The sequence below is a fragment of the Tursiops truncatus genome, chromosome 16 (genome assembly GCF_011762595.2).
Source record: "Tursiops truncatus isolate mTurTru1 chromosome 16, mTurTru1.mat.Y, whole genome shotgun sequence".
NCBI lineage: Eukaryota > Metazoa > Chordata > Mammalia > Artiodactyla > Delphinidae > Tursiops > Tursiops truncatus.
Genome location: NC_047049.1, coordinates 15,844,164 through 15,868,953, shown reverse-complemented (window position 1 = coordinate 15,868,953; position 24,790 = coordinate 15,844,164). Strand labels below are relative to the sequence as shown.

The 24,790-nt window shown below is 39.7% G+C and overlaps 2 protein-coding genes across 2 annotated transcripts in view; one reads left to right on the top strand and one right to left on the bottom strand.

The window, feature by feature from the left end:
• The window catches only part of CCDC186 (coiled-coil domain containing 186), a 48,564-nt gene extending 37,747 nt beyond the window's left edge, over positions 1-10,817 (bottom strand). The window contains exons 1-2 of the mRNA XM_019940039.2: positions 10,614-10,817; positions 1,031-1,726 (exon numbers count right to left, since the gene is read on the bottom strand). Of these exons, the coding sequence (XP_019795598.1) occupies positions 1,031-1,692 (662 nt within the window). The 5' untranslated portion in view covers positions 1,693-1,726; positions 10,614-10,817. The remainder of the gene's footprint in view (positions 1-1,030; positions 1,727-10,613) is intronic.
• Positions 10,818-15,293: 4,476 nt separating this feature from the next.
• Positions 15,294-24,790, top strand: part of TDRD1 (tudor domain containing 1) — a 46,486-nt gene continuing 36,989 nt past the window's right edge. The window contains exons 1-3 of the mRNA XM_073793740.1: positions 15,294-15,313; positions 15,700-15,967; positions 23,483-23,813. Coding sequence (XP_073649841.1) covers positions 15,294-15,313; positions 15,700-15,967; positions 23,483-23,813 — 619 coding nt within the window. The remainder of the gene's footprint in view (positions 15,314-15,699; positions 15,968-23,482; positions 23,814-24,790) is intronic.

The window sequence follows — 24,790 nt, the reverse complement described above, 5'->3', positions numbered from 1 at the left end:
TGATAATCTGGAAGAGTAAACTAGAAGCAAGGAGATCATTAAAAGTCAATTGCATATCAAGCAATATTTGGATTATGGTATATTTTCCTCTGTCATCCTCCTCTAGCGTGTAGATTTCCTTCTCCCCTTTCTCTACACACACCCCTCCCATTCCAAAAATTTTTTTACCATTCCAAAAATTTTTTTAAAGTATCACTTTTTTAAAAAGAGAATCCGTCTGTATTTTAGTGAAGGCTAGCAAGTTTTATTTTCCTTTATTAAAGGTTATAGGAGTACCTAAACATATGCATCACTCACATATATAAATTTAAAACAAAGAGTGATATAATATTATTAGGAAAAGATAAAATGAAATTAAACTGTTGTTAAAATAGAAATTAACTCCATAAGTCCAAGAGAAGTCTAAAAACAACTATGTTCTTATTTATTGAATGACACTAGACCAATTCTTCTGTTCTAATTTTAATTTTTTAAACCAATGAATTTACAGTGGGAATTTTAAGAAAATTTTTTGAATTTTATGACTTGTCATTCCTCTTGAATTTATCTTAATTCTGACATTATGTTTTACATTCTTTCAAAACTGGAAAATTTGAAAGAATATAAATTTATTTCTCTTTATAAATCTTTCTAGATCTTTAATAAACTAACACTTTAATAAAACATTTATTCTTTTAAACTTATACACTAAGACATATGTAAAACAGAAATTTTGAATCATATTCAAAACAGTGCCTTTATACATAGATACATGTTTCTATATATGCTAATGTATTTGACATAGGTATATTATATATAACTCTCATAAAAACACTGTTTACCTATTATTTCTAAAATAATGAAAATACAATACCACATTCTAAGAAAAAACAGAGTTATATATTAAATAACTAGGCAAACTTAACATCTGCTCAACTACCATGTGCATGGCTCTATTGTGGAAATAAAAGTAGATAAAATGATACCTTCCTTTAAAGAATTCAATCTTTAATCCCTGTGGAAAAAAATAACCTGAAAGAATAAAACTTACTTCTTTATGGTATGCTCCTGCTGCAAATGCTTATCTTGCACACACTTTTCAAACATAACTAATGCATTTTCTCCCTTATTCATTCCATTTGGTAGTCGGTGTTCTTTTGCAAACTCAGTAGATAAGAGCTCAGATTCTATTTCTTCCAACAAATCCTCTGATGTTGAAACATTCTTCATTTTTGAAATAAGTTTCTTGGTGCAGTCTGTATCATAAGGACTTTCTGAATAGGTCTTTTGATTAGCTGCTTCTGTAAATGTAGATGACCTTAATTCCGCCAATATTTGTGTTACTGTTTGTTCTGCTTCATTTGTTTTCAAAACTTGCTTTGTAAAATCTCCACCAGGAAAATTAGCTATTTGTTCAGAATTTTCTGGGCATATGTCTGTTTTAGCACAGGAATCCTCACCTCCACCATGATCTGGAATATAATTTTCCTGTGTTTCAGTTTGATTATTGTGTTCACTGGGCTGACATAAAGTTTTATCAAACTTTAATGACAACAGTTTGGACTCATTTTCTAAGCTGCTGTTTTCATCACCAGAAAACGAATTGCATGAGTCTTCCTTTATTTCAGATGTTTTCTCAATATTTTGATCAGAGGAAATGGAGGCTATGTGCTCTGTTTCTGACATGCTGACTGGCACCAATTCACTTTGCATCTCTTCAAAGCTGTTCCTGATCTTCGTTTTACATCTGAGAAAGTCAAAACATAAATTTTTTTTAAAAAGGTTTTTTAAACCAAGACCCCATATATATTTGCACACATTCCATGATGTGGAAAATCTAAGGCCGCACATTTTACCACTAATAATTCTTTAAAAATTCTTTCCTTGGGTGGGGGTGGGGGGAAGAATAGAACAGCTGACCCACGTGAGCCACAACCAGTCAGGTGCTACATAGGCTCATTCTCTTTTCTCCTTCAGTCCAGTCCTACAACTTCACTTCAGTTGCAGTTTGGCATTCCCCAATCACCCCCATAAGATGTTGGGTATGGAATGATACTAATAACAGGAAGATTAGCGCCCAAGAATTGTTTAGAATTCCTTCAGCTCCACAAAGGGAAAAAGACTACCTAAAGAATTTGTAAGAAACTATTGGGGAAAGAAGATAGCAATGAAAACACTAGGCAAGAAATTACAAATCAAGATAATAAAACAATGTACATTAACAATGATAAATATTTACTGCAAAAGGAAAACTAAACAATAACAAAACACAGCTACCTATAGCCCAGACACCTAGAGCTGAGCTGAAAGAAGTCAGGGTGTAAAGGATCCCTGACAGGAATTCATTTTTCACCCAGGGTTGCAGGAAGTATCATGGCGATTTCCAAACATTCTCGTCAAGAACACACAATGTTCAGTACAACTCAAACGGACCTCATATACATTGCTTAGGTCATAAAAGAAACATTTACAAAACTAATTCAACAATGTTAAAATATATTTTATGCTGTTTATGAGCGTTACTAATCTAGCTATTTTCTGAAAATTAGTCAACTTTAAAAATTATCCTGAGACAGAAAAATAAAAACATTCCAGCAATCTTGATGAAGAAGAATTGTCAACTTCTTTTGTCAGACATCAACCAAGCATGTACTGGAGTCATGTGAGGTTGGATAAAAATGTGGGCAGATCATAGTTTTGAAAGAAACTAGGGAAAAAATACTTCCAGATGTAAGGTATAAATGGAAAACAGAAAGACTAATATTTGAATAAAAGAAAGATACATGTTTACGTTGGTCTGTGGTGAAGGTGGTGGTCAGAGGATGGTGAAAAAGGGTAAGAGAAGATGGTCAGGTAGAATCCTCAGAATGATATGCAGGAGTGAAGGTTGTTAAGAAGGACGATAAATCATGACAGACTTGTATACTTGATATACCATAGAATTTCTAGCACATACTAGGTTTTCAAATATTTGTGGAATTAAAGCAAGAAGTAATATGAGAAAAGCAGTATTTGAGGACTAGGAATGCAGAAAATGGGAAGAATAATTCTAAGAAAGGAAAGAAAACCAGCTTGTTTGTTAAATACTCTGGCGTCGACTAATACAGACGTTGGCCTTAATACTATAAATTACCTACCTGTAAAACATATTTCCAAACAATGAAACAAATTATCATTATTATCTTGCTGCATATATTGCATACTAAGACAAAGTCCACACTAGCAATAAAGGTTTGGTTTAGGCAATACAAATAAATGCAGTAACAAAAAGCCTTGTGAGTATGCTGTATTCCAAATCTAGGACAAAGTAAAATAATTCTCAAACAGGGACATTAGCCGCCTACATTACCTTCCTCAAAGTAACTAATTTCAAGATACAACTTGTGAACGTGTTGCTGCTGAATTTGAAATCTTAATTTAGAAACATCATAACTAGTCAATGCTATGTGATATCTACTTAAGTCAAATTCAGAGCTGACCAAATGTAATGGAAAGCAGATAAAGAATCTATTTAAAAGAGAATGAGTCTACCAAGGCATTGTGACTCTCCAGCATAGATAGCAAGTGAAAAAAAACCTCTCATTTGAGAACTCTTAAGGCTCTTGCCTGTGCACCATGCTTTGCGAACAGAAAAGCATTACGCAAACAATCGTTATCTTCTCATCCAGCTTTCATATTCCCCAGGGTTCAGTCCTCAACTTTATTTTCCTTCCCAGAATTCATCCACTTTGATAACTTAAACCAAAAACTCACAGTTGATGCCCACTTTAATTATTTTCATTCCTGTGCTCTTGAGTTACAGATAATGAATTATCTCTTTGTCTTCACTCTATCTCTACATAAAATAAAATCTCAAATGAATACAGGCATTTCCAATGGCTCAACTCAAAAATGGTTAAATCCAAAATCATAACAATAGCTCCTAAAATTGAGTACCCCCAGATAATCTTTTTTTTATTTCTGTCAATGGTATCATTTTTCTTAGTCATGACTCCTTCCTTTCCTTTAGCCTCATATTCTTTTACTAACTTCATGTCTCCTGCAATTATACCCTCCTTTCTACTGTCACTGTCCCCAACCTGCAACCCAACCCAGGCCTGATAACTTCCTACCCGGAACACTGAATTGTTGGTTTCTCAGTCTCACTCCATTCCTCCCTCCTGCGTCACCCAATCCAGAGAAGGGGTTGAAGAATATACTACATTGGCTCTGCCAAAGGGGAACAGGAGCTGCCCTATGAAGCAAGTCCTCAATGGCACAAGGGTCCACGGAGCTACAACACTGCCCCCCAGAAATCCACACATACCACCTCCAGAGACCACCATCAAATACAACCAGATGGACCAGAGTAAGGCCAGAGCTATCTCTTCCCTCTTTAAAGTTTCAGAGAGTGAGAACTCTGCCTCCACTGGCTGGTTTTCTTCCCCCAACTCCAAAAGGGCTAGTTAGAGAAAGGAGAGGGAACATATTTTAGAGCCAAATTACACCTCTTCTTCTTTAATCCAAGCAGCTGGGAACTAACAGCTTCAACACTTCTTTAGGGAGATGATAGAGTTTATGATTAACATTTTTTGTTGCTTTTGTTTTGTAAGCGATTGAAACCTGTCTTAATTTCTGGAATAAGTTTTTTCTGGTTATCAAAAGTGGCAGCAAAAGAGTTATGACATCAAACCAAGACATTATTGAAGGATTGCACCTCAGAGGGAAGTGGAGGGGATGTGAGCATTTCATGTTTATACCTCAGAGTTGCAATTCCTCAATAAACCAGTTGTAGTATTTTTCCAATCTTATCTCTCAACACATTCCTAAAATCCTAGTACTTCACTATAGTATTATACTTTGCCAGTCCCTGACCAGTCTATTCAAGATTCCTCCAAACAGTGTGCTCATTAACATTTCCATGGCTTTGCTCTAATCTAGAACATTCTTCCCTTCAGTCTATCCAGAGCCTAATTATATTTAAAGGACGTATTCTAAGGCCACATTTTCCTTCAAATTTTCCCTCATGAGAAGTACAAAAATAATCTCTCATGTAAATGAAAACATACTTCATTTATACTCATCAGGTACATAGTGGCAGCCTTCCTTGTGACGTTTCTTTTTTTGTTTATTTTTTTGTTTTGTTTTGTTTTTCCTTGTGACATTTCTGAACAGCCTTTTAAATGATCTCTTGCAAAGAAGAGGAACCACGCTCTGAACTGAATCAAACTTCTTAAATCTCAAGCAATATAATAGTAATAATAAATAGATAAATAAATCTAACAAATATATTCTCTACTACCTTTACAGTCATTCTTGCAAAGGCTGTTCAGTGGTTCTCAGTGAGGGTGGGATTGGGTTTACACAATGAGCTTGGGGGGGGGGGTTGAAGGACATTTAGAAGGTGGGAACCAGGTTGTAAGAAGACTTGTCATGTGTAAGACAGTACAGAACAACAAAAAGGTCTCATTCTGCTGGATATTCATCTAGGTAAAAAAAAAAAAAAAACACTTTTTATAATTACCTCAGCTTGGACTGTTTTACGTATTATCCTCCTGTAAATTAAAGGCTTAGTTCAACCTCAAAAGACAAGCACTGGGCTTCCCTGGTGGCGCAGTGGTTGAGAGTCCACCTGCCGATGCAGGGGACATGGGTTCGTGCCCCGGTCCAGGAGGATCCCACGTGCCACGGAGCGGCTGGGCCCGTGAGCCATGGCCACTGAGCCTGTGCGTCCGGAGCCTGTGCTCCGCAACGGGAGAGTCCACAGCAGTGAGAGACCCGCGTACCGCAAAAAAAAAAAAAAAAAAAAGACAAGCACTTTCTATACTGTTGCTCAGTAATATGCCCATGACCTTTGAAAAAACTCTTCAGATGAACTGGCATCTGAGAATCACTTAACTTGCAAACATAGTTTTCTGATGCTCAAATGAATACTGATTGGAGGCAAAAGAAAAAGGAGAGAAGTTAAAGAAGATTTATGTGTATATATGTAAAAAGCCATCACTAAAGAGTAAATAACTGTACAAGAATGGTGCGGGGAAGAGAGCCATGATGAGCTTGATTGTCCACCATTAACCAGGGGAAAAAAGAGTCAGCTGACTCCTCTTGTGGGCCTCCAGTTGGCAATGGTGATATAGGCCAATTTGGCTGCTGTCCAAGTTTTTTCTTAGGGGTGGGGGTAGTTATCATTAAAGCTACTGAGGACTGAATAGCCTAGAAGTAGATTAAAGGTGTAGGATGTAAAACTAGACATTTGTTTACAAGATTGTTTTAATTAAGAAGTGCTTGTATAAATCAAATTCACACTCATGTATATAGATATAGCGACTACAATTACAGATTACAATATCTGTTGCTTTTTTGAGGTAAGAAGTAACACAGGTTATTTGACTTTTTAGTAACTCTTACTCATTAGGGGAAAATACTGTATTTAAATTTAGCAGTCACAAAATTCCTCTTAATTCAAGCACTATTTTCCCCCCTGAGAGTTGTTTCTGTTTCTGACACAGTACTACAGGACCAATTCACACTTCAAAATTGTTTCAGTGGAGTGAGAAGTGGTTTCGCTCTTACTGGAGCTCGTCAGCTGTAGGCAACTGGTCGAGAAACATTTACTTGCCTTAAAGCCAACCATTATCCACCTTGGATTTTATTTCTTAATCAAAGAACTAGCAATTCTACAAAATTATTTCCAAGCAAAAAGCCTTATAAACGAAAACACTGTCTTTAACAGCTTTTAGTACTATTTCTTGTTTCTCAGTAAACAGCAGTATAAACAACAACAACAAAAGAACTTAAGCTTATTCAATAAATGCAAATACAAATGAATCCAATCCACAGATATTTGGTAATAGATTATCAAACATACAAGCCTCATACAAAAGTACCAAGCCAGAAATACATTTCTAAACTAGATATTAATTCATTCATTCACCAAATATGTATTGAGCATGTAATTATGTTCAGGCACTGTTCTATGTGTTGGGAACACAGCAGTGAATAAAACAGATATCTCTTCTGGAGTTTACACTCTGGTGTAGTGGACCAACATATAAAATCTATGTTAAATCTTTTGCTCTTGTGTTTACAGTGAAGGTCTGTCAGCGTTCCATCAGAAGCTGTATAAGATATGCATGAGTGTCTAAGTCCAAATGCATGAGTGTTTAAGTCCCACAGAAACATGTGACTCAGTTCAGCATAAGTGTTACTTACAACAAACTAAAAATTTTAAACTTTAAAAATTTTAAATTTTAAAAAGTCTCAAATAATACCAGCTATAGCTTCTCAAATAATGTCCATTAAGATAAGCAAGTTGAGCCTGTGAGGGCACTCCTGTTCTTCAATATAATGGTTTACTCTCCTTTGAAGGAAAAGTAAGTACATCCAAAGGTCTTTTACACACTCCCCGAATACACTCTGAAAGCAGCATAAGCAAAATAATGACCTGTCTTTCCGACCAGTTGTAACAAGGTTCTAAAACGGCAATTAAACTCAGAAGCAATTAAAAACTGGTTATTTCAAAGAACTCTAGTTTTACCAAAAGTAAGATATATTTATAAAGTAGTCACATTGTAACTAAGCTTTTGGGTAAAATTTAATATACCGAGTTTCCTTTACGTGAAACATTATTACTTGCTCTTAAAAGTTGTCTTTAGTCCACTAGGTTAAAAAGCATATCATATGAGGCCAAGGTCAATTATCCCTGTAGGGATTTGTTTAGTTTTGCAAACAAGGGTTAGGGCATTGTGAATTTTACAGTGTGTACACTATATCACCAAAAAAAAAAAAAAGATGTTGAAAAGACTCAGGGCAATAGATGCAGCAGGATACCCCACCCCCACCCCAAACAGTACCAAATCCTGTGACATGAAAACAGAAGACATTACAGTCCATCAAGATTCCAGGAAAAAGAGAGTAAGTAGCCACATCATACATCACATTATCAAGTATATGTCATATTATCAGTTTGGTATCTTAGATCCATGCAATTTTATGTATCTCTAATAGTAAGTTTTAAAATAGAAAAAATTTTAATACAGAAATCTCAGTTTGAAGCTACTTGTACAGAGTTCACCAAATGAACTTTAATAAGTCTAAGAAGACATGAAAAGTATTTTCAGCTAATTTCCCCCCCAAATCTGAAAGCTTAAAAAAAAAGAGGGGGCGGTAATTGGCCTATAGCTCCCTTTTCAAAAAGGAAGGCTAATAACTTAAAAAAAAAAATTAAGTTTTAAGTCTGCCTTATATTATATTAAGAAGTTCTGGTTAATGTTTAAATTTTGAAGCCACCTTTGGCCTGGGCTTGGTTAATTTGGTACAATGTAGTTTACCAAAAAAATAAATTATTCATTAGCTACTACATAATCATCCCTGAAATAGACTTAACAGTTCATGTGCCTTAATGACTGACAACTATACTCACAATCCAATCAATACTTTGCTGGGTTTGATTTCCACTTTGTGTCTATTGCCCCTTCATGCCAATACTTTTTCTTTTGTTTACTTCTTAGCCCAAATAGATTTTTAAAATCTCAGTAGCTGAGAAATAAATTTCAAAGGTGACACTTGCAATAATATGATAAGATTACAGGGTTAATTTGCAAATTTAAATTATCTATGCTCCCAAGGTTGCCCTGAAACGACACTGAGCATAACATTCCCAACACTGCAAGCAGCGTGACATGTTTATGAGAAACTCAAGAATCAGCTTTAATTATTTAAAGCTAGAGATAAGGGATAAAAGAAAGACCTAAATTTTACTGAAAGAAAAGAAACAGAACTTCAGGTTAAGCAGTCTTACTTTAACATGAAACTGTTAAATGAATTTGAAAAACTAGCACAAATTAGGGAAAGATGATTCCCCTCAAAGGGAAAGATGATTTTTCTAAATCTCTAAATAAAAGCTGCTTCAACCTATCATCTCTTCCTAAAGAGTGAGTATACTTCACTGTTTTACCTTCATTCCAGGATGTCAGCATGTAGCTGTAAATAGATGGTTTTAAAGTGAATAAGTAATCATTATCAGCTATGCTGTTACTGTACAGCATCAAAGAACAACTCTTTAGTTTATGGTTGAAGGAACTAAAAGGTTAAAGAGTGGTTACTGTGCTACACCACTCCTTTCCTGTTAGCAGCGAACAAGCCTCTGAAATACCAATGAAACTCTAAGGAATCTCCGCTGTTTAAAGAAACCTCTGAGTTTATATCCAGGTATCAGGAATTAGACAAGGTCTTAAAAAGAATAAAACCAATATAAACACAATCCAGGCATTTCCAGGTAGAATCTTCAGTAATTATACATGCTTGCTTATTACAATGTAATAAGGAGTTTTAATTCTTTATACTGCAAAATTTGTTAATCACTCAATACTGTCACTGAATTTAAAATAAAAGACCAAAAAGGAAGAAAAAAAAAAAGAGGCCAATCATCACTGTTTTCTATTTGTGTAATGATGGGTAAAGAATTGGAAAGTAGCTGTACAGAGACGAGCAGACGTTATACACAAGCAGATAGTTCAGTTTTACTATCAATATCTCTTGAACCTTAACCTTTCCCACACACTGCAAATATGACAGTGTAGTTAGTAGTTGGGAAGGCTGCACCCACAACTACCATACCTAAACACTTAATAGATTTTTCTTTTTGAGTGACTACCAGCACACCTCTTGAAACACTTCCACTAATTTGCCGCACAATTTCCTTAGAAAAACTCCCGACCTATCATTTCGGAAAAAATAACAAAGCTAGGCATCAAAGGTACGTTACACACGCATACACGGAGAAAACTGCCAAACGCCTGGGGCTGCATGGCCTTCTAAACAACGCTCCTAAGTAACAAGATTATCATGTCAAAGGTAATCCAAATGTTCCAAATCCAGGCCTCTTTCCTCAAAACAATATCAAAATGTAAATATTAGCTCAAGTTATTAAACTGTTAACAGCCAAGCAATAATTACACCTGTTCCCCAAGACTGCTACTAGGGAACATGTAGAAGGGGTTTTACCATTTTACAAGTTTGAGAGAGGCTCAAATTTGAAACATGATCCTTACCAACCAAGGTTTATCAAATGCCTTGATGTCCTTGGAAAAAAGGCAACATAAACACCAAGAACGATTTCTCTCATATCCACAATCCCAAAGAATCGTCTCTAAATTACTTAAAATCACAGTAATGGAAGTGTTTGGAAGAGAGTTTAAAAAGTCGCTAACAGTCAACATAAAACACATACACAGTGAACTTGGAGAGGAAAGGAGAAATAGGCGACTGAGTCTATGAGGGATGGCCGAGCAGGTAGGGCTTAGCTACAGTTCGCATTAGGAGACCGGGCAAGCGGCCCAAGTTCCGCCGCTCTCTAGGCACCACTCTGGAGGCGCGGCCCTCACGGCCCCCGGCGACCCCTCGGCCGCCTCCTGCCCCGGCGCCCGGGACTGAGGAAGGGAGGCAGGGAGAGGAAGGGATTCCGAACTCCTTCCCCCAGCGCTCGCCTCGCCCCCTAGAGAAGCCAGGCAGGGAGCCGCCCCGGGACCTGCAGGACGGAGCGGAAGGTGGGCACGACGGCGCGGAAGGTGGGCACGACGGAGCGTAAGGTGAGCAGCCCGCCGCGCCGCCACCGCGACTCCCCGGCCCGCCCCTGGCATCCCTCAGGCACTTACCCCACTTCTTCGAGCCTTAGGCCACACCCCTAAAGAGGCCATTGGAATTCCCGCGTAGGGGCCAACTTCTCCATAACGGGGTCCAGAAGAACAGGAAGTGCAGGGGCGGGGGGCAGCGATGAGTAACAGGGCCGACACCAAGCTCCCTCCGCCGCGACTTCCCCAAGCCCCCGCAGAGCTGACACATCAACAAAGATGGCGGCGACGCTGAAGCCGGCCCCACTACAGCTGAGGGGGCGGGGCTCCCTGGAGGAGCCAATCAGCACGGCGCGGGCGGCGTGACGCGACGCCCCTTGGTGCCTGGGTAACCTGTCTGCAGTGGGCGGGGCCGGCGCAGCGCTGTCTCCTACCCCGGGAGCGCCAGGCACCAGAGTTAGACTTGCTGGGCACCCCACCACCACCCCGCATCCCCGGTCGACCCGGCGAACCGGTTCCCCCGCCTCTAGTTCCGTCCTATCTCTCACGCCCCTCCCCGGCCCAAGCAGGTTATTGCTTCCTGTAGAGCGTGCTCCTTGGAGATGTTCCCTCTGAACCCTTTGGCCCTTACTCATTATAGTCAGGGACATAAAGTTATAAAAATGAGAATTCAAAATTGTGACTTGCAAGCTTTGATGCGTGTCTTGCACCTGACGTGGGCGGCGTCAGCAAGAGCAGCCTACCTGCCCGTCAGACAGTTCATCTCTGGGAGAGGTTCTGGGGGTTTCCAGAACACCGCGTTCGAGTCCACCACGCGGCCCCTACTGCCATTGTTTAATAATAAACTGTTGGTGCGTTCGTCGCCTGTACTGCACTGTGAGCCTTGAGCGCTGGAAGTGTCCTCATCCCCGCACGCAGCGTCGGGGTTGACATGCTGGAGCAGCTCAATAATTAGCAAAAAACTTTAAAAAGTGTACTGGGGGCCGGGGTGGGTGGAGGATGTGTATTCAATATAGTTGCCTAATCGCGTCCTGAGAAGTAAGGTGAGAGCAGTTTCAGTCTGGAGGGTTTGCAAACCTACTCTGTCCAGTTAAGTGCTGTTCTTTAAGATATCTTACATACAACTCCTGCGTGAATATAGTTGATTCTGACAAGTCAATTCAAGAGTTTATAAAGAAAAACTTCTTTTTCGGTTAAACTTCTTTGATACTAACTGCTGGCAAAACAAAAACAAAAACCTAAAAAACAAAACCAAAAAACAAACCCCACTTTAAAAAATTCAACATTTTGTAACTCTGTTCCTCTTTCCTTTCAACAGGAAATGGCACCTCCCTCCTTAAATGAAGATACTGATTAAAGCACATTATGCAGTGAAAGTGTGACAGTAAAGAAATTATTTGGCTTTTTTTGTTGTTGTTGGCTGGTTGGGTCTTCGCTGCTGTGCGCGGGCTTTCTTTAGTTGCTGAGAGCGGGGGCTACTCTTCCTTGCCACGCGTGGACTTCTCATTACGGTGGCTTCTCTTGTTGTGAAGAACAGTCTCTAGGCGTGCAGGCTTCAGTAGTTGTGACCCGTGGGCTCAGTAGTTGTGGCTTGCAGGCTCTAGAGCACAGGCCCAGTGGTTGCAGCACACAGGCTATGTGGGATCTTCCTGGAGCAGGGCTCGAACCTGTGTCCCCTGCATTGGCAGAGGGATTCTTAACCACTGAGCCACCAGGGAAGTCCCAAGAAATGATTTGACTTTTAAACAATAAATTGACCAAATATTCCTACTGAGATGTTATTCCAAGGGGGAAAATTAAAAAAGAAACTTTAAGCTTTTTCAGTGTGCATATTGTCAGTAATAACATTCATACTGTTATTTCTGAAATATATTAGTATAAAGCGTATATGTAATCCTTGGGAACCAAGATTTTCAGTATTGGAGAAAGGAAATACACATATAAAAATCAAAGAAATTAAGTAAAAATACTACAATCCTAAATTTGAATTTAGAAATATCAGTATGAACTCATGGCACATTTCATTTCCATTTAAAAAAAAGGCTGTCCACTGGAAAGGCCTAGAACAATGATCAACCCAATGCACACCCCTATTCTCCTATCATCTCTAAATATAATTTACCTCTAAAAGTCACCTGGGATCCTTGAAGCTCAAGGGCTAAATCTACATCTGGGGCAAGAAATGTACAAGAAAGCCTAGGACATTTTGGTTGTATCAGAAAGCAAAGAAGAAAGCAAAGATCATAGGAGTTGTGTCAAAAAGATTCAGGAGGCAATTCAAAGGTGTTCCCACTGGTCAAAGATAGGACAATTTTAGCATTCAAAAATAACAGCAATAGAGATACATCTACCAGGTTAAAAATCAATGAGCGTTGATTTTTTAAAATGTCATTGGTCACCTTTGGAGGATGCCAAGGAATCATCACATTCTGAAAACTGATAAAAGAATAAAGCATCCTACCTTTTCTGTTACAAACTGAGTCTCAGTCAAGTAGTTGATGTGAGAAAGTTCTTTATAGAATTTCAGGTAATAAATGCAGAGGAAAAGATAGACTATCACCATTTTGGAAACCCTAGTGAAATAATGTATCCAGGTAATGATCATCAGTGAATCCAGAATCATTAGATGAAAAGCTGACTGGAAACTTTACAGTGCATGGATAGGTCTGACAACATTAGAACCTGCTAAGTTAATTTTAATATCCCCCAAAGAGAAAGGACTAGATATTAAGTGTCTTCTGATGTGGAGCAATAGAGGAACACACCACCTGTGAAGTATTCTTGCTAGAGAGGATGTAATCAACAAAATTGTGAGAAAAACTGCAGTTACTTCAATACATAAGCTGCAAGAAATCTCTTTTTAAAATACATCACTGAATGCAAATGTAGGATCTGATTTGACCATACCAACTGTTAAAAATCCTTTGAGACTATCTGGAAATTTTCAATACTAATTTGATGACATTAGGAAACTATTTTTAAAGGTGGGATAAATTTTGGTGATTTTTTTAACAGTCATAATCTTTTAAAAATACATTGTTAAATATATATGGATGTAAAGATACAATGTCCCAGAAAGTAAGAACGTGCTCAAAAAAATAAAAACAACCCCACATTGATGGGAGTATGTCAAAGGAGAACAAAAAAGAACTGAAGGGACTTCCCTGGTGGCGCAGTGGTTAAGAATCCACCTGCCAATGCAGCGGACACAGGTTCAATCCCTGGTCTAGGAAGATCCCACATGCCACGGAGCAACTAAGCCCATGGGCCACAACTCCTGAGCCTGCTCTCTAGAGCCCACGAGCCACAACTACTGAGCCTGCGTACCACAACTACTGAAGCCCGAGTGCCTAGAGCCCGTGCTCCGCAACAAGAGAAGCCACTGCAATGAGAAGCCCACGCACCACAACAAAGAGTATCCCCCACTCGCCGCAACTAGAGAAAGCCCATGCGCAGCACAAAGACCCAATGCAGCCAAAAATAAATAAATAAAATAAATAAATTTATAAAAAAAGGACTGAAGGAGCTTCCAATGGCCCTAGTTGGAATTTGAGCAAGGAAATAAAGTAGTATTGGATTATAACCCAAAGTATAAAATAAATATCTATGAGTTCCTACTGATAGAGATGATTGAATATACTAATAAATAGAAGAGGCGAGACAAATCTCCCATGCAAAAGAATTTTAAATAGGGACTTCCCTGGTGGCACAGTGGTTAAGAATCCGCCTGCCAATGCAGGGAACACGGGTTCGAGCCCTGCTCTGGGAACGTCCCACGTGCCGCAGAACAACTAAGCCCATGCAGCCCACCTACTGAGCCTGCGCTCTAGAGCCCGCTAGCCACAACTACTGAGCCCATGTGTCACAACTACTGAAGCCTGCATGTCTAGAGCCTGTGCTCCGCAACAAGAGAAGCCACCACAATGAGAAGCCCACACACCACAACGAAGAGTAGCCCCTGCTCACCGCAACTAGAGATAGCCCTCACACAGCAACGCAGACCCAATGCAGCTAAAAATAAATAAATTTATATTTAAAAAATTCTAAATAATTTCTGTAAGTACTCTGCCCTTAAGGAAGTGAAGCATAACCCTCTTTCTTTAGGTGTAGACTGCACATAATGACTTCTTCCAAAGTGTATAGTATGTAAAGGGAGGGGGAAAAAAAGTAACTTTATAGTAGGGAAACCTGACAAGTACTAGCCAGGTGATCATGGAAAATATCAACTGTCATAAATCATGCTCATAGAATGTACCCTTCATATGATGCTATAGGAATGACACTTTACCTCTGTAGTCTTCCTGCTAATAACCCATAACTACTCTCTTAACATGAGAAAAATATCAGACCAATTCCATCAATGGGGCATCGTACAAAAATGCCTCACCATTACTCCTGGAAGCTGGGAAGGCCATCAAAACACGGATAGTCTGAAAAACTGCCACAGCCAAGAGCCTAAGGAGACATGACAACTAAATAAGTGTGTTATCCTGAATGGGATCCTGGCTCAGAAGAAGGACAATAAGTAAACACTACGAAAATCTAAATAAAATATGGACTTTAGTAATAATGTATCAATATTGGTTCCTTAATTGTAACAAACATATCCTACTAATATAATGTTACTAATAAGGAAAACTGGGTGTGGCTTATGTGGGAATTCTCCATACTGTCTTCTCAGTCTATTTGTATTTCTAAAACTGTTCTAAAAATAAAATCTATTAAAAAGAAAACAATATACAAGTTGGAATTTGCCTCAAAACAATGGATGGAGAGTATGTGGGGTACAGATGCAGACAAGATTGACCGTAAATTGATAATATTGAACTGGGTGATGATTACATAAGGGTACCCTTTTTCTTCTGAATTTTTTTAAAGGTCATAGTTCAAAAAATAGCTAAAAATATTTTTTCTTTGAGCAACATCAACCTATAATCACGTGCTCTCAGGGCAAACTGTGATCACGTGTACCTGGTTTCCACGTGCAGGCAGAAGCAGTGGATTGATTTGAGAAAACTTCTTAAGACTTTAAGTGATTAATATAACTCAAGTGACCCTTGCGGAGACAAGGTCTGCATTTTTGCCCTTGGAGTTTCCAGGGACTCCTTTCTAGAAAAAGCAAAAACGACTATCTTAAGTTTCCGCAGTGGACCTCCCTCTGACCCTGCAGCTTTTGTACCAACGTTAGAGCACAAAAATGGCGCCGTCAGGCCCAGGGCGCAGCTCCCAACGCGCAGAGAGCTCACGTCGCCGCAGCGGCAGCACGTGGATGCGGACTGCGCAGGCGCGCGTTGCCGCGGGAGAGCGGCCTGGGCGTCAGGAGCGAGGTAAGCGCGGGGAGCGCCTCCGGCGGCCGGGGCTCCGGGACACGGGCAGGTGCCACCACCGCCAGGTTTCAGAGGCTGGTCGGGGTCAGCGGCCCTTTTGCCTCTTTCCAGGTCAGGATTCCCAGGCGCATGGGGAAGCGAAAGGGACTGCGTGAGGGTTACGGAGCTTCAGTCGTTGGGGCCGGATGTTGGGCGCTGAACGTTTAGGTCGTACGTTGAGCGGGTATGAGTACGGAAGGTTGAGAGAAGCCCTAGGAGCTTTGGCTGGGAAGGCAGGTCTGGGGTGGGAGGTTTTGGGAGGAGGGGCGTATTGGGAGGAGGGGCGAGAGACGTGGGAGTTGAGCTTTGGGCAAATGCGGGCCTTGCAGCAGATTTGGAAAATAGTTAATACTTCCAGGCATGACTCTCCAAAGTGTGAACATCCGCTTGCATCCCATTGGAGGACCTCTTTCCCCTTCACTCTAAAACAATTTGGTTCGTGGATTCAATGTCTTCATTTAACTCAAAGCTACAGTGCAGACAATACTTTTTAGACTTCTTCCCCCTACTTATCTACTGTAGAAAGGAAGATACATCGCAGCGTTCGCTTACATATAGGTGAGGCAACACTGGTTCATTTAACACGTATTTATAGCATGTCTGCTGTGTACTAGTCGCTTTTCTTGGCACTCAGCCCCTGCTATAAATATGCTTGCTCTGTTGGCCTCTGGTTCCCTTATTGAGCCGTCCGGTTATTGAATGTGCAATTGCACGGCCTAGGAATGTGACGTGAGTTTTCATCTTAGCTGTGTAATGGCGCTGGTCCTCGTGGTTTTGGCGAGTTGCTAAACCTTCTCAGGTCTCCCTTCCTTGTCTGTAGGAATAAAGAAATAGTAATACTTTAATCCTCAAATTAGTTTCGTTTTCAGTGTGCAAACTAATTCCACCTGAGTGGAAGAAATTCTTTGTGTGTGGGAGTGGTATAGAAGTAAAGTAAAAATAACGGCTGCATTTTAAGGATTTAGTAAGGTCCTGCCACTGTGCTGGGTAGTTTACATGCAGTGTCACATTGAATCCTCATGATTAGGTGTTGTGAGGAAGTTACTACTTCTGGCCACACTTAACAGCCACTGAATCCTAGAAAGATGAAGTGATTTGCCTGAGGTAGCATAGCTAAATGAGGAAGATGAGACTGCTCAGACTTGGGTCTGACCGACTTTAAAGCTCGTGTTCTGTGGAACCATTGAGTTTCATAGCTTTAAAACTGTTTCCTTTGAATAGCCATTCTCTCTGAATGCAGGGGGTTACCAGGAGGACAAAAGCAAACAGAGAAGAAAAAGTATTAGTTAAGTATCTGCTGCATGCACTTTTGGTATTAAAGGAATTAACTCACTGGGGGTTTACTCTAGCCTCTAGGTTGTGGTCTCTTGGAAAGACAGGAGAGGCCTTATGTCACTGTTTACAGTGTATCCTGGGATGCTCTGGGCTTCCTAGGGGAAGGGTAGCTGGATTTCAAGGGAGTAAAAGAAAGGTTTTGCCCCTTGGGGAGCATCAAGTCTTACTGAGATCAATTCATGAAGTACAGAACAAAAGGACAACACAAAACCAAGGCCTTATTTTTGCCTGTAGAACTGCAGAAGTTAGTTACTTTCATTCCACTGCTCTTTTATTACATCAGTGATTCCTTAAAGAAATTTGGGAACCCTTCTAATTAATCTCTAGTGTTGGTTAAGGAAACAAAACTAATTACTGTAGATTTGAGGATTATCATAAATATATTTTATTCGTCACTAGTAGCGTGTAAAAAATAGTGGATTGTATATGGGGGAACTGCTTATTTTAAAACTGTGTGAGGTAAGCCTGTCCTCAAGGTATGACCCCCAAAGCAATATCTATCACACCTCTGTATCTGTATATTCCAGAAGTTTGCAACCCAAGATTGGGAAACATAGAACTATGGTATAAGGCCTGTCCTCTCCAGATTCAAATATGCCCCAGTGATTGACACACGATGAAGCCAAGTAAGGATAAACGCACATTCTTAGTTTTTTTTAATGTTCAAATTCAGCTTTAAAAGTGTATTTTGTATCCCAGTTGTGGTGGTTACATAAATCTATATATGTGTTAAAATTCACAGAACTGTAAATTAAAAGAAAAAAGACAATTGCATGGTATGATAATTACACATTTAAAAAAAATTAAATTCCAAAAGATTTTAGATGAGTGCAAGTTTTATGGGTACTCCCAGTAGTCCAGGCTTCCCTCCAAAAGCTAGTGCATAGGAAGAAGTAACTTTCAGAGTCAGGGATAGTGTGATTCTCCTGTTGACCCTTTGTCGGCCCACATCTAGAATCCTGTGTTGTTAGGAGAGTCCTTTCTGTATGAGGGTTTCGGATGAACTAGAGAAAGTGCTGAATTGTGAGAAGTCTAGAAGATTAAGGACCTGGAGGAAAGTGGACATGGTGGCCATTTCAGATCTTTGAACGGTTGGGGTCACGGGGCAGCAGCAGGAGTCACTTGGGAAGAGAACCATTTTATAAAGAAGCATGCAGTACAATTGGCCGTCCAAAATGAAAGGAAGTTAGAAGCTTCTAGTTATAGGACAGGGCTAGATGTCTATTTGCCCTGGGTGTTGTAATGAAAATTCCTAAATTGGGTGAGGCAAGTGAGATAACCTAAATTCTAACCTAAATATTCCACCATAGGTGGAGCTTCTTTTAAGCTTAAATCCTTTTTGTTTGCTGCTTACACTTTACATTGGGTCTAAAACTGATTGTTATCCTTCCTAAAGTCAAATAACTTTATTAATTTTTGGACTTTGGAAGAGTTGAGGTAAGACATGAAGTATTGCTATTAAATTTCAGTAAACCTCATAGCATGGTGTAATTCTCCCTTTAAGATTGCTAGATGAAATTTCAGACAGTGAATTTAACTTTCCCTGTCTAGGTTGTCAGGAAAACAGTGCAATAGTGCATTTTAGATAGTTTTATCATACGAGTATCTTTTTTTTGTGTGTGTGTGGTAAGCGGGCCTCTCACTGTTGTGGCCTCTCCCGTTGCGGAGCACAGGCTCCGGATGCGCAGGCTCAGCGGCCATGGCTCACGGGCCCAGCAGCTCCGCAGCATGTGGGATCTTCCCGGACCGGGGCACGAACTCGTGTCCCCTGCATGGGCAGATGGACTGTCAACTACTGCGCCACCAGGGAAGCCCATACGAGTATCTTTTGAATGCTGCATTGTACCAGACGCGGTGGTAGGCACTGTGGGAAATCAGAGGGTTTTTTGTAAGTTGTTTTAGTAAGACATGGTTCCTGCACTCAAGCAACTTAAAATAATTGTCTATAGGTAACTCTACAGGGTAGTGAGGAGTTAAGGATTGACTGTCAGCCTTATTAATAAGGACAAAGTTAGAAAAGCTATTTCAGAAGTTAAAGGCTGTGTATTGAGGGTCCCAATGGTGCCTTGAAACAGTGTCTGTACCCTGGTTTTGTGGTTTAAATATTACTGTGATCTTTTATTTGGTTTAAAATTAACCACAGTTTACGAAAAAAAAGTTTGAACATGCAATGATATTTTAATCTTTAACATGCTTTTTTATATAAAAGTAAATAATCCTAAAATATAACTTGGAAAATGAAAAAGATTGAAAAAGAAAAAGATTTCCTCAACTTACCTACCCCAGAACACTGTTATTTAAAATTTAATGTATCTCACTCATCTCTTTTTACATGGAGTTTTGTTCTTTTTTATTTTGCAGTTATTATACTGAATATACAGTGTTTTTCTGATTTTTCATTTGCCATTCTAATAGACATTTTACAAGGTTTTTGAAAGCTGTGATTTTGAATGGTAGTGTAATATTCTGTGTAGTAGAAGCATCACTGTTAACTTTTTTCCTTTTTTTTCTATTTTAAATGGATATTTATACATGCCGTATTTTTTGATATTTAAGATTATTTCAGTGGGATGATTTCTAGAATAGACTTGTCAGGTGAGTGGCTATGGATATTTTTAAGAATATATATTATATGCTATATATGTATAATATGCACATATATATCATATAACTATATTATGTATAATACACATGTACATATATAAATCTCCAACTTATTTCTCAGGCAGAACATATTAATTTATATTCCCTTCAGTAATGAGTGTTTTACTTGCACCTATGCTGTATAGAAAATAATATATAGTTATTTCAATTTGAATTTTTTTGTCACAAATGAGGTTGAATGTTTTCCCCCTTATGTTCATCAATGAATCTTCATCCTCTATGTATCCTTTCATGCCTTTTGCTCATGCCTTTTTTTATTGGTATCTGTGTCCATTGGGCTTCAAATAGCAGAAAATCCAAAGGTGTATTTTTCTGATGCCACAGCAAGGCTGTGCCTAGGCAGATCAGGGCTGGAGTCAGGGCTTCTGCCAGGGACACCAGACTCTGCCTTCTCCTCTCCACTGTCCTGAGGGTGTGCTGCTTTCTCATGCTTATTGCTTTCTCATTGCATTGTGGGTGATATATTTTCAGGCCTCAGGTCCGTGTTGCAGGAAGAAAGAAGTGAAAGACCCTGCTAGCCGAATCTGTCCCTGTCCATCAGGAAAGGAGAGAGCTTTCTGAGAAGCTCCACTCAGAACTCTGATTATGGCCAGTATTTAACTCAAGCTGGCAAATCAGAAGTAGAAGGTGATGTTTGGGTCGGTTACCCACAGTGTCTGCTACAGTGTCTGGATGTTTTTCCTATTTATCCCACTTTTTAAAAGGTATCAAATTTCTCATCTTTGTGTTAGTACTTATTTTTCCGACCTCTTTGCTGTTTTTTGTAAGTTTTTAATTGTTCATTTAATCATGTTTGCTATCATTTCGTTTATGGTATTTTACCACTTTAATAAAACAGGGACTTCCCTGGTGGTCCAGTGGTTAAGGCTCAGAGCTCCCAATGCAAGGGGCACGGGTTTGATCCCTGGTCGGGGAACTAAGATCCCCAGAAATAAAAAAATAAATAAAACCCAAACTCCTCATCCTCCAGTGTGGGTGTTGCACACTGCTTCTCTGGGAAGCAAAATCTGAGATGGAGGTTTGTGTAGTGTGATGAGTGAACATGGCCCGTTTGGAACTAGTTTCTTTTGGAGTTAGTTGAAGTGGACTTCGTAGTCCATTATGTCTCAGCGTTGGAAAAATGAATGTTCTTGGTTGTATTAGTCCCTGTTAGATCAGGTTTATTGTGTTAGTAAAATATATATCACTGCTTGTTTTCTATCTGTTGACTATTATGTGTCTAAAGCAGGTGTGTCCTCATTGTGACTGCATTTCTCTTCTAATCAGTTTTTACTTTATACATCTCAAGGCAATGTCATTGTGAGTCAGAGATTTCTGGCCCCTCTCTCTCCTGGGAGGGTTTCTTTTACCAATGTAAAATATCTCTCTTTATCCCAATATTTTCTACCTTGAGTTCTATTTTATCTGCTGTTAATGCTATTAATATTAGCAGCCCAACTTTATTTTGGTTATTTGCATAGCACATATTTTAGTCCTTTTATTTTCAAGCTTACCGTGTATTTTGTTTAATGTGTGCCTTTTGTGCACAGTACGTATCTGGATATTTTCCTCCCTGGGTCCATCTCTCTTTTTCTATTTTGAGACTGAATCATTGATATGTAGATTACTTGGGCTGGGGTCTGTCATCTTATTTGATATTTTCTGTTTACCATACTTGAATTTTTTTTTCCCTGTTAGATTGTGATTTTAAAGTTATGCTTTGTTTTTGTCCTTGTGGTAGTTGCCCTAATATTTTTTTTTTAATTTTATGTATGTATTTATTTATGGCTGCGTTGGGTCCTCGTTGCTGCACGTGGCCTTTCCCTAGTTGCGATGAGCACAGGCTCTGGACGCGCAGGCCCAGCAGCCATGGCTCACCGGCCCAGCCACTCCACAGCATGTAGGATCCTCCTGGACCGGGGCACGAACCCGTGTCCCCTGCATCGGCAGGTGGACTCTCAACCACTGCGCCACCAGGGAAGCGCGGGGGCCACTCTTCATTGCGGTGCATGGGTCTCTCACTGCAGTGGCCTCTCTTGTTGCAGAGCACAGGCTCTAGGCGTGCGGGGTTCAGCAGTTGGGGCACGTGGGCTCTAGAGCACAGGCTCAGTAGATGTGGCACACGGGCTTAGTTGCTCCACGGCATGTGGGATCCTTCCAGACCAGGGATCAAACCCGTGTCCCCTGCATTAGCAGTCGGATTCTCAACCACTGTGCCACCAGGGAAGCCTGTCCTAATAATTTAAATGCATGTTCTTTATATTTCTTGTACAGAGTCTAGCGTTACTCAATATTCACATCGCCACCCAGCATCCCCTGGAAGTTATTTTCCTTTTGTAATTTCACAGTATTTCTGTCTTACTGCATCCTTCATAGTAGTTCTCAATCTGATCCTTCAGTTTAGGTATACCTGAACATATCTGCTACAGGTATGCTTTCCCTGACAGCTACAGTATCTCCCGCCACAGCTGCCCATCTGCCGGCCTTCTATTAGGGATCTTCCCACCTGTAAGTCTGCTTGTGTATTTCTTTTTTCTTTCTTTTTGTAAATTTCATTATCTTTTCTGTACTGTCATTGAATTAGGCTGGGCCTGATTTAGAGCAGAGATAGAAGTTTTAGGACACCACGAGGGAGGATTTTTCTGCTCTTTATCTTCTATTTAAAATAAGGTCAAATAATATTTAGCTATTACTCATACCAGTTTCAGCTATCTGTTGCCTTTTTTTTTCCTGAGCAGTTTGGGGAAGATAGGCAGAAGTTTTGTGTTCAGGCTAAAGACAAAGCGATAGGTCACTACTTAAAAATAAGAGTTGTTTGTCTACTTATATTACTTCCTCTGTGCAAACACTTAGTATTTTCAAGGAGTAATAGGGAAACAACAAGCCCACATAATGTCTGATTAGAGGTTTCTCAGAAGCGCTTTGCAACAGTATGTGTACCTTATTTTCAGTGAAGGGCACACACAGGTAAGTCCTTAAAAGCAGTAGATACAAGTTACAATTTATGGAAGCCCAGCTGGACATTATGAAACAGAGGACTTGGGAAAAACAGACCAAACCGGAATCAGCTGAGGCAAATTGTGAAGGATGACTAGGAAGGAAAGGGTTGACCAGGTGGATGAGAGAGTGAGGGCATTCTGGGGACCTGGTTCAGCATAGTCAAAGACATAGCAGAGCAACAAGTAGGGGAGGATAGAGGGATTCTGAGAGGCTAGACAGGTAGGGGATGACCTGATCTAAACACTACCCTCTATTGTATTTCACCATTAAGTTGTAGGCTTTAGGTCGAAGTACTTCGTTTAAAACTTGATGGTTCTTTTCTATTCATGTTGTTTCCAGAAGCTTTTTAAAGTAAGGAATGGTGTCGAATCCAGAGATAACTCTTTTGATGTCTCTTGATTTGCCCGTTGTCGAATTCTGTTAGTTTGTACTTAAAGAATCGTTCTTTTCTTTTGCCTGTAGAACAGGCTTTGATATCATGGTTACAGTTACATCTGCTTTGGAATCATTGATGAGAAAGAGCTGTTACATAAAGAGAAATCACCTGGCCCTGCAGTGCTTCTACTTTTGGAATTAAAAGTTGCCTTTTAAATACATTTCTTCCCTTAGACTTCTGTGAATGTTAAATTGCCGCTTAATATGATGTCAAGAAGTAATTTGGAGGCATCTAGCTGTAAAATGACAGAGCCATTTAATTTTGAGAAAAATGAAAGCAAGCTTCCACCGCATGAGTCTTTAAGAAGTGCCGGAGGACATCCTAACCATCCTAATTTCAGGTTGAAAAGCCCAGAGAATGGAAATAAAAAGAAAAATTTTTTGCTTTGTGAGCAAACCAAACAATATCTGGCTAGTCAGGAAGACAATTCAGAATCTTCAAACTCTAATGGCATCAGTGGAGAAGTGGCTGGATCCAAAGGAGACAGGACGATGCTGCCAACAGGTGAGTAAAACCTGTAGGCTTAATACTACTTGATTCTGATGGTTTCTTCGACTTATCGAAAGTATGTGTAACTATACACCAGTGTGCTATTAACAGAACAGCCAAATGGCTAACTTACAGGATTTGCATATACATATTAATTTAGAAGGAAAAACCAGATGCCAAGTAGCTACCTTTGGCTACATTAATCACAGAAGGATTCCTGAGGAGAAAGTGTCTACAGACAAGCCTCCCTCCTCCCCACCTGCCCCAATCCAGAGACATACTGGGAATGTAGAAACCAAACACTCTGGCTTTTTATGGATGTTCTAAAGATTGGCCGTATTCTAAAAATACTATGCAGATTTTATGCATGTAATAGCTCACAAAGGTATGTCTAAGACATTAACTTGTTTCATTTGATTTTTTAAATCATTCCTTTAGTCTTAATTCTAAAAATCTGCTGTTTAAGGAGACTGGGGCCTGGTGGAATTAGCCTCTGTGAATGTGTATGAGATGTGATCTTTTAATATTATGGTGATGTAGTTCTCAGAGTATGGCCCTTGGGCCTCTGGAGTCACAACTATTTTCCTAATAATATTAAAACATTATTTGCTCTTTTTCACTGTGCTGACTTTATGCTGGTGGTGCAAAAGCAAAGGTGAGTAGACTCTGGCACCTTGTTAACTTGCCTTTAGCAGAGGTACCAGCTTGGGCTAGTGGTCATTGTTTTTCATTTTCATGCCCTTGCAGTTAAGACAAAACAACCCAGAAGGGTCAGTTTTACTTAAGAATGCCCTTGATAAAGCAGTACAAATTTATTAGTAAGTCTTGAGCCTTGTGTACAGGTATTTTTAGTGTTTTGTTTAACAAAATGGGAATTGCTCCTAACTTTTGCTGCTTACTGAAGTATGAAAAGCATGTGTGTGATTGAGTTGTGAGCTGAATGGAAACTTTTTTTCCTTGGAACGTCATTTTTAATTGAAAAGAATGACACA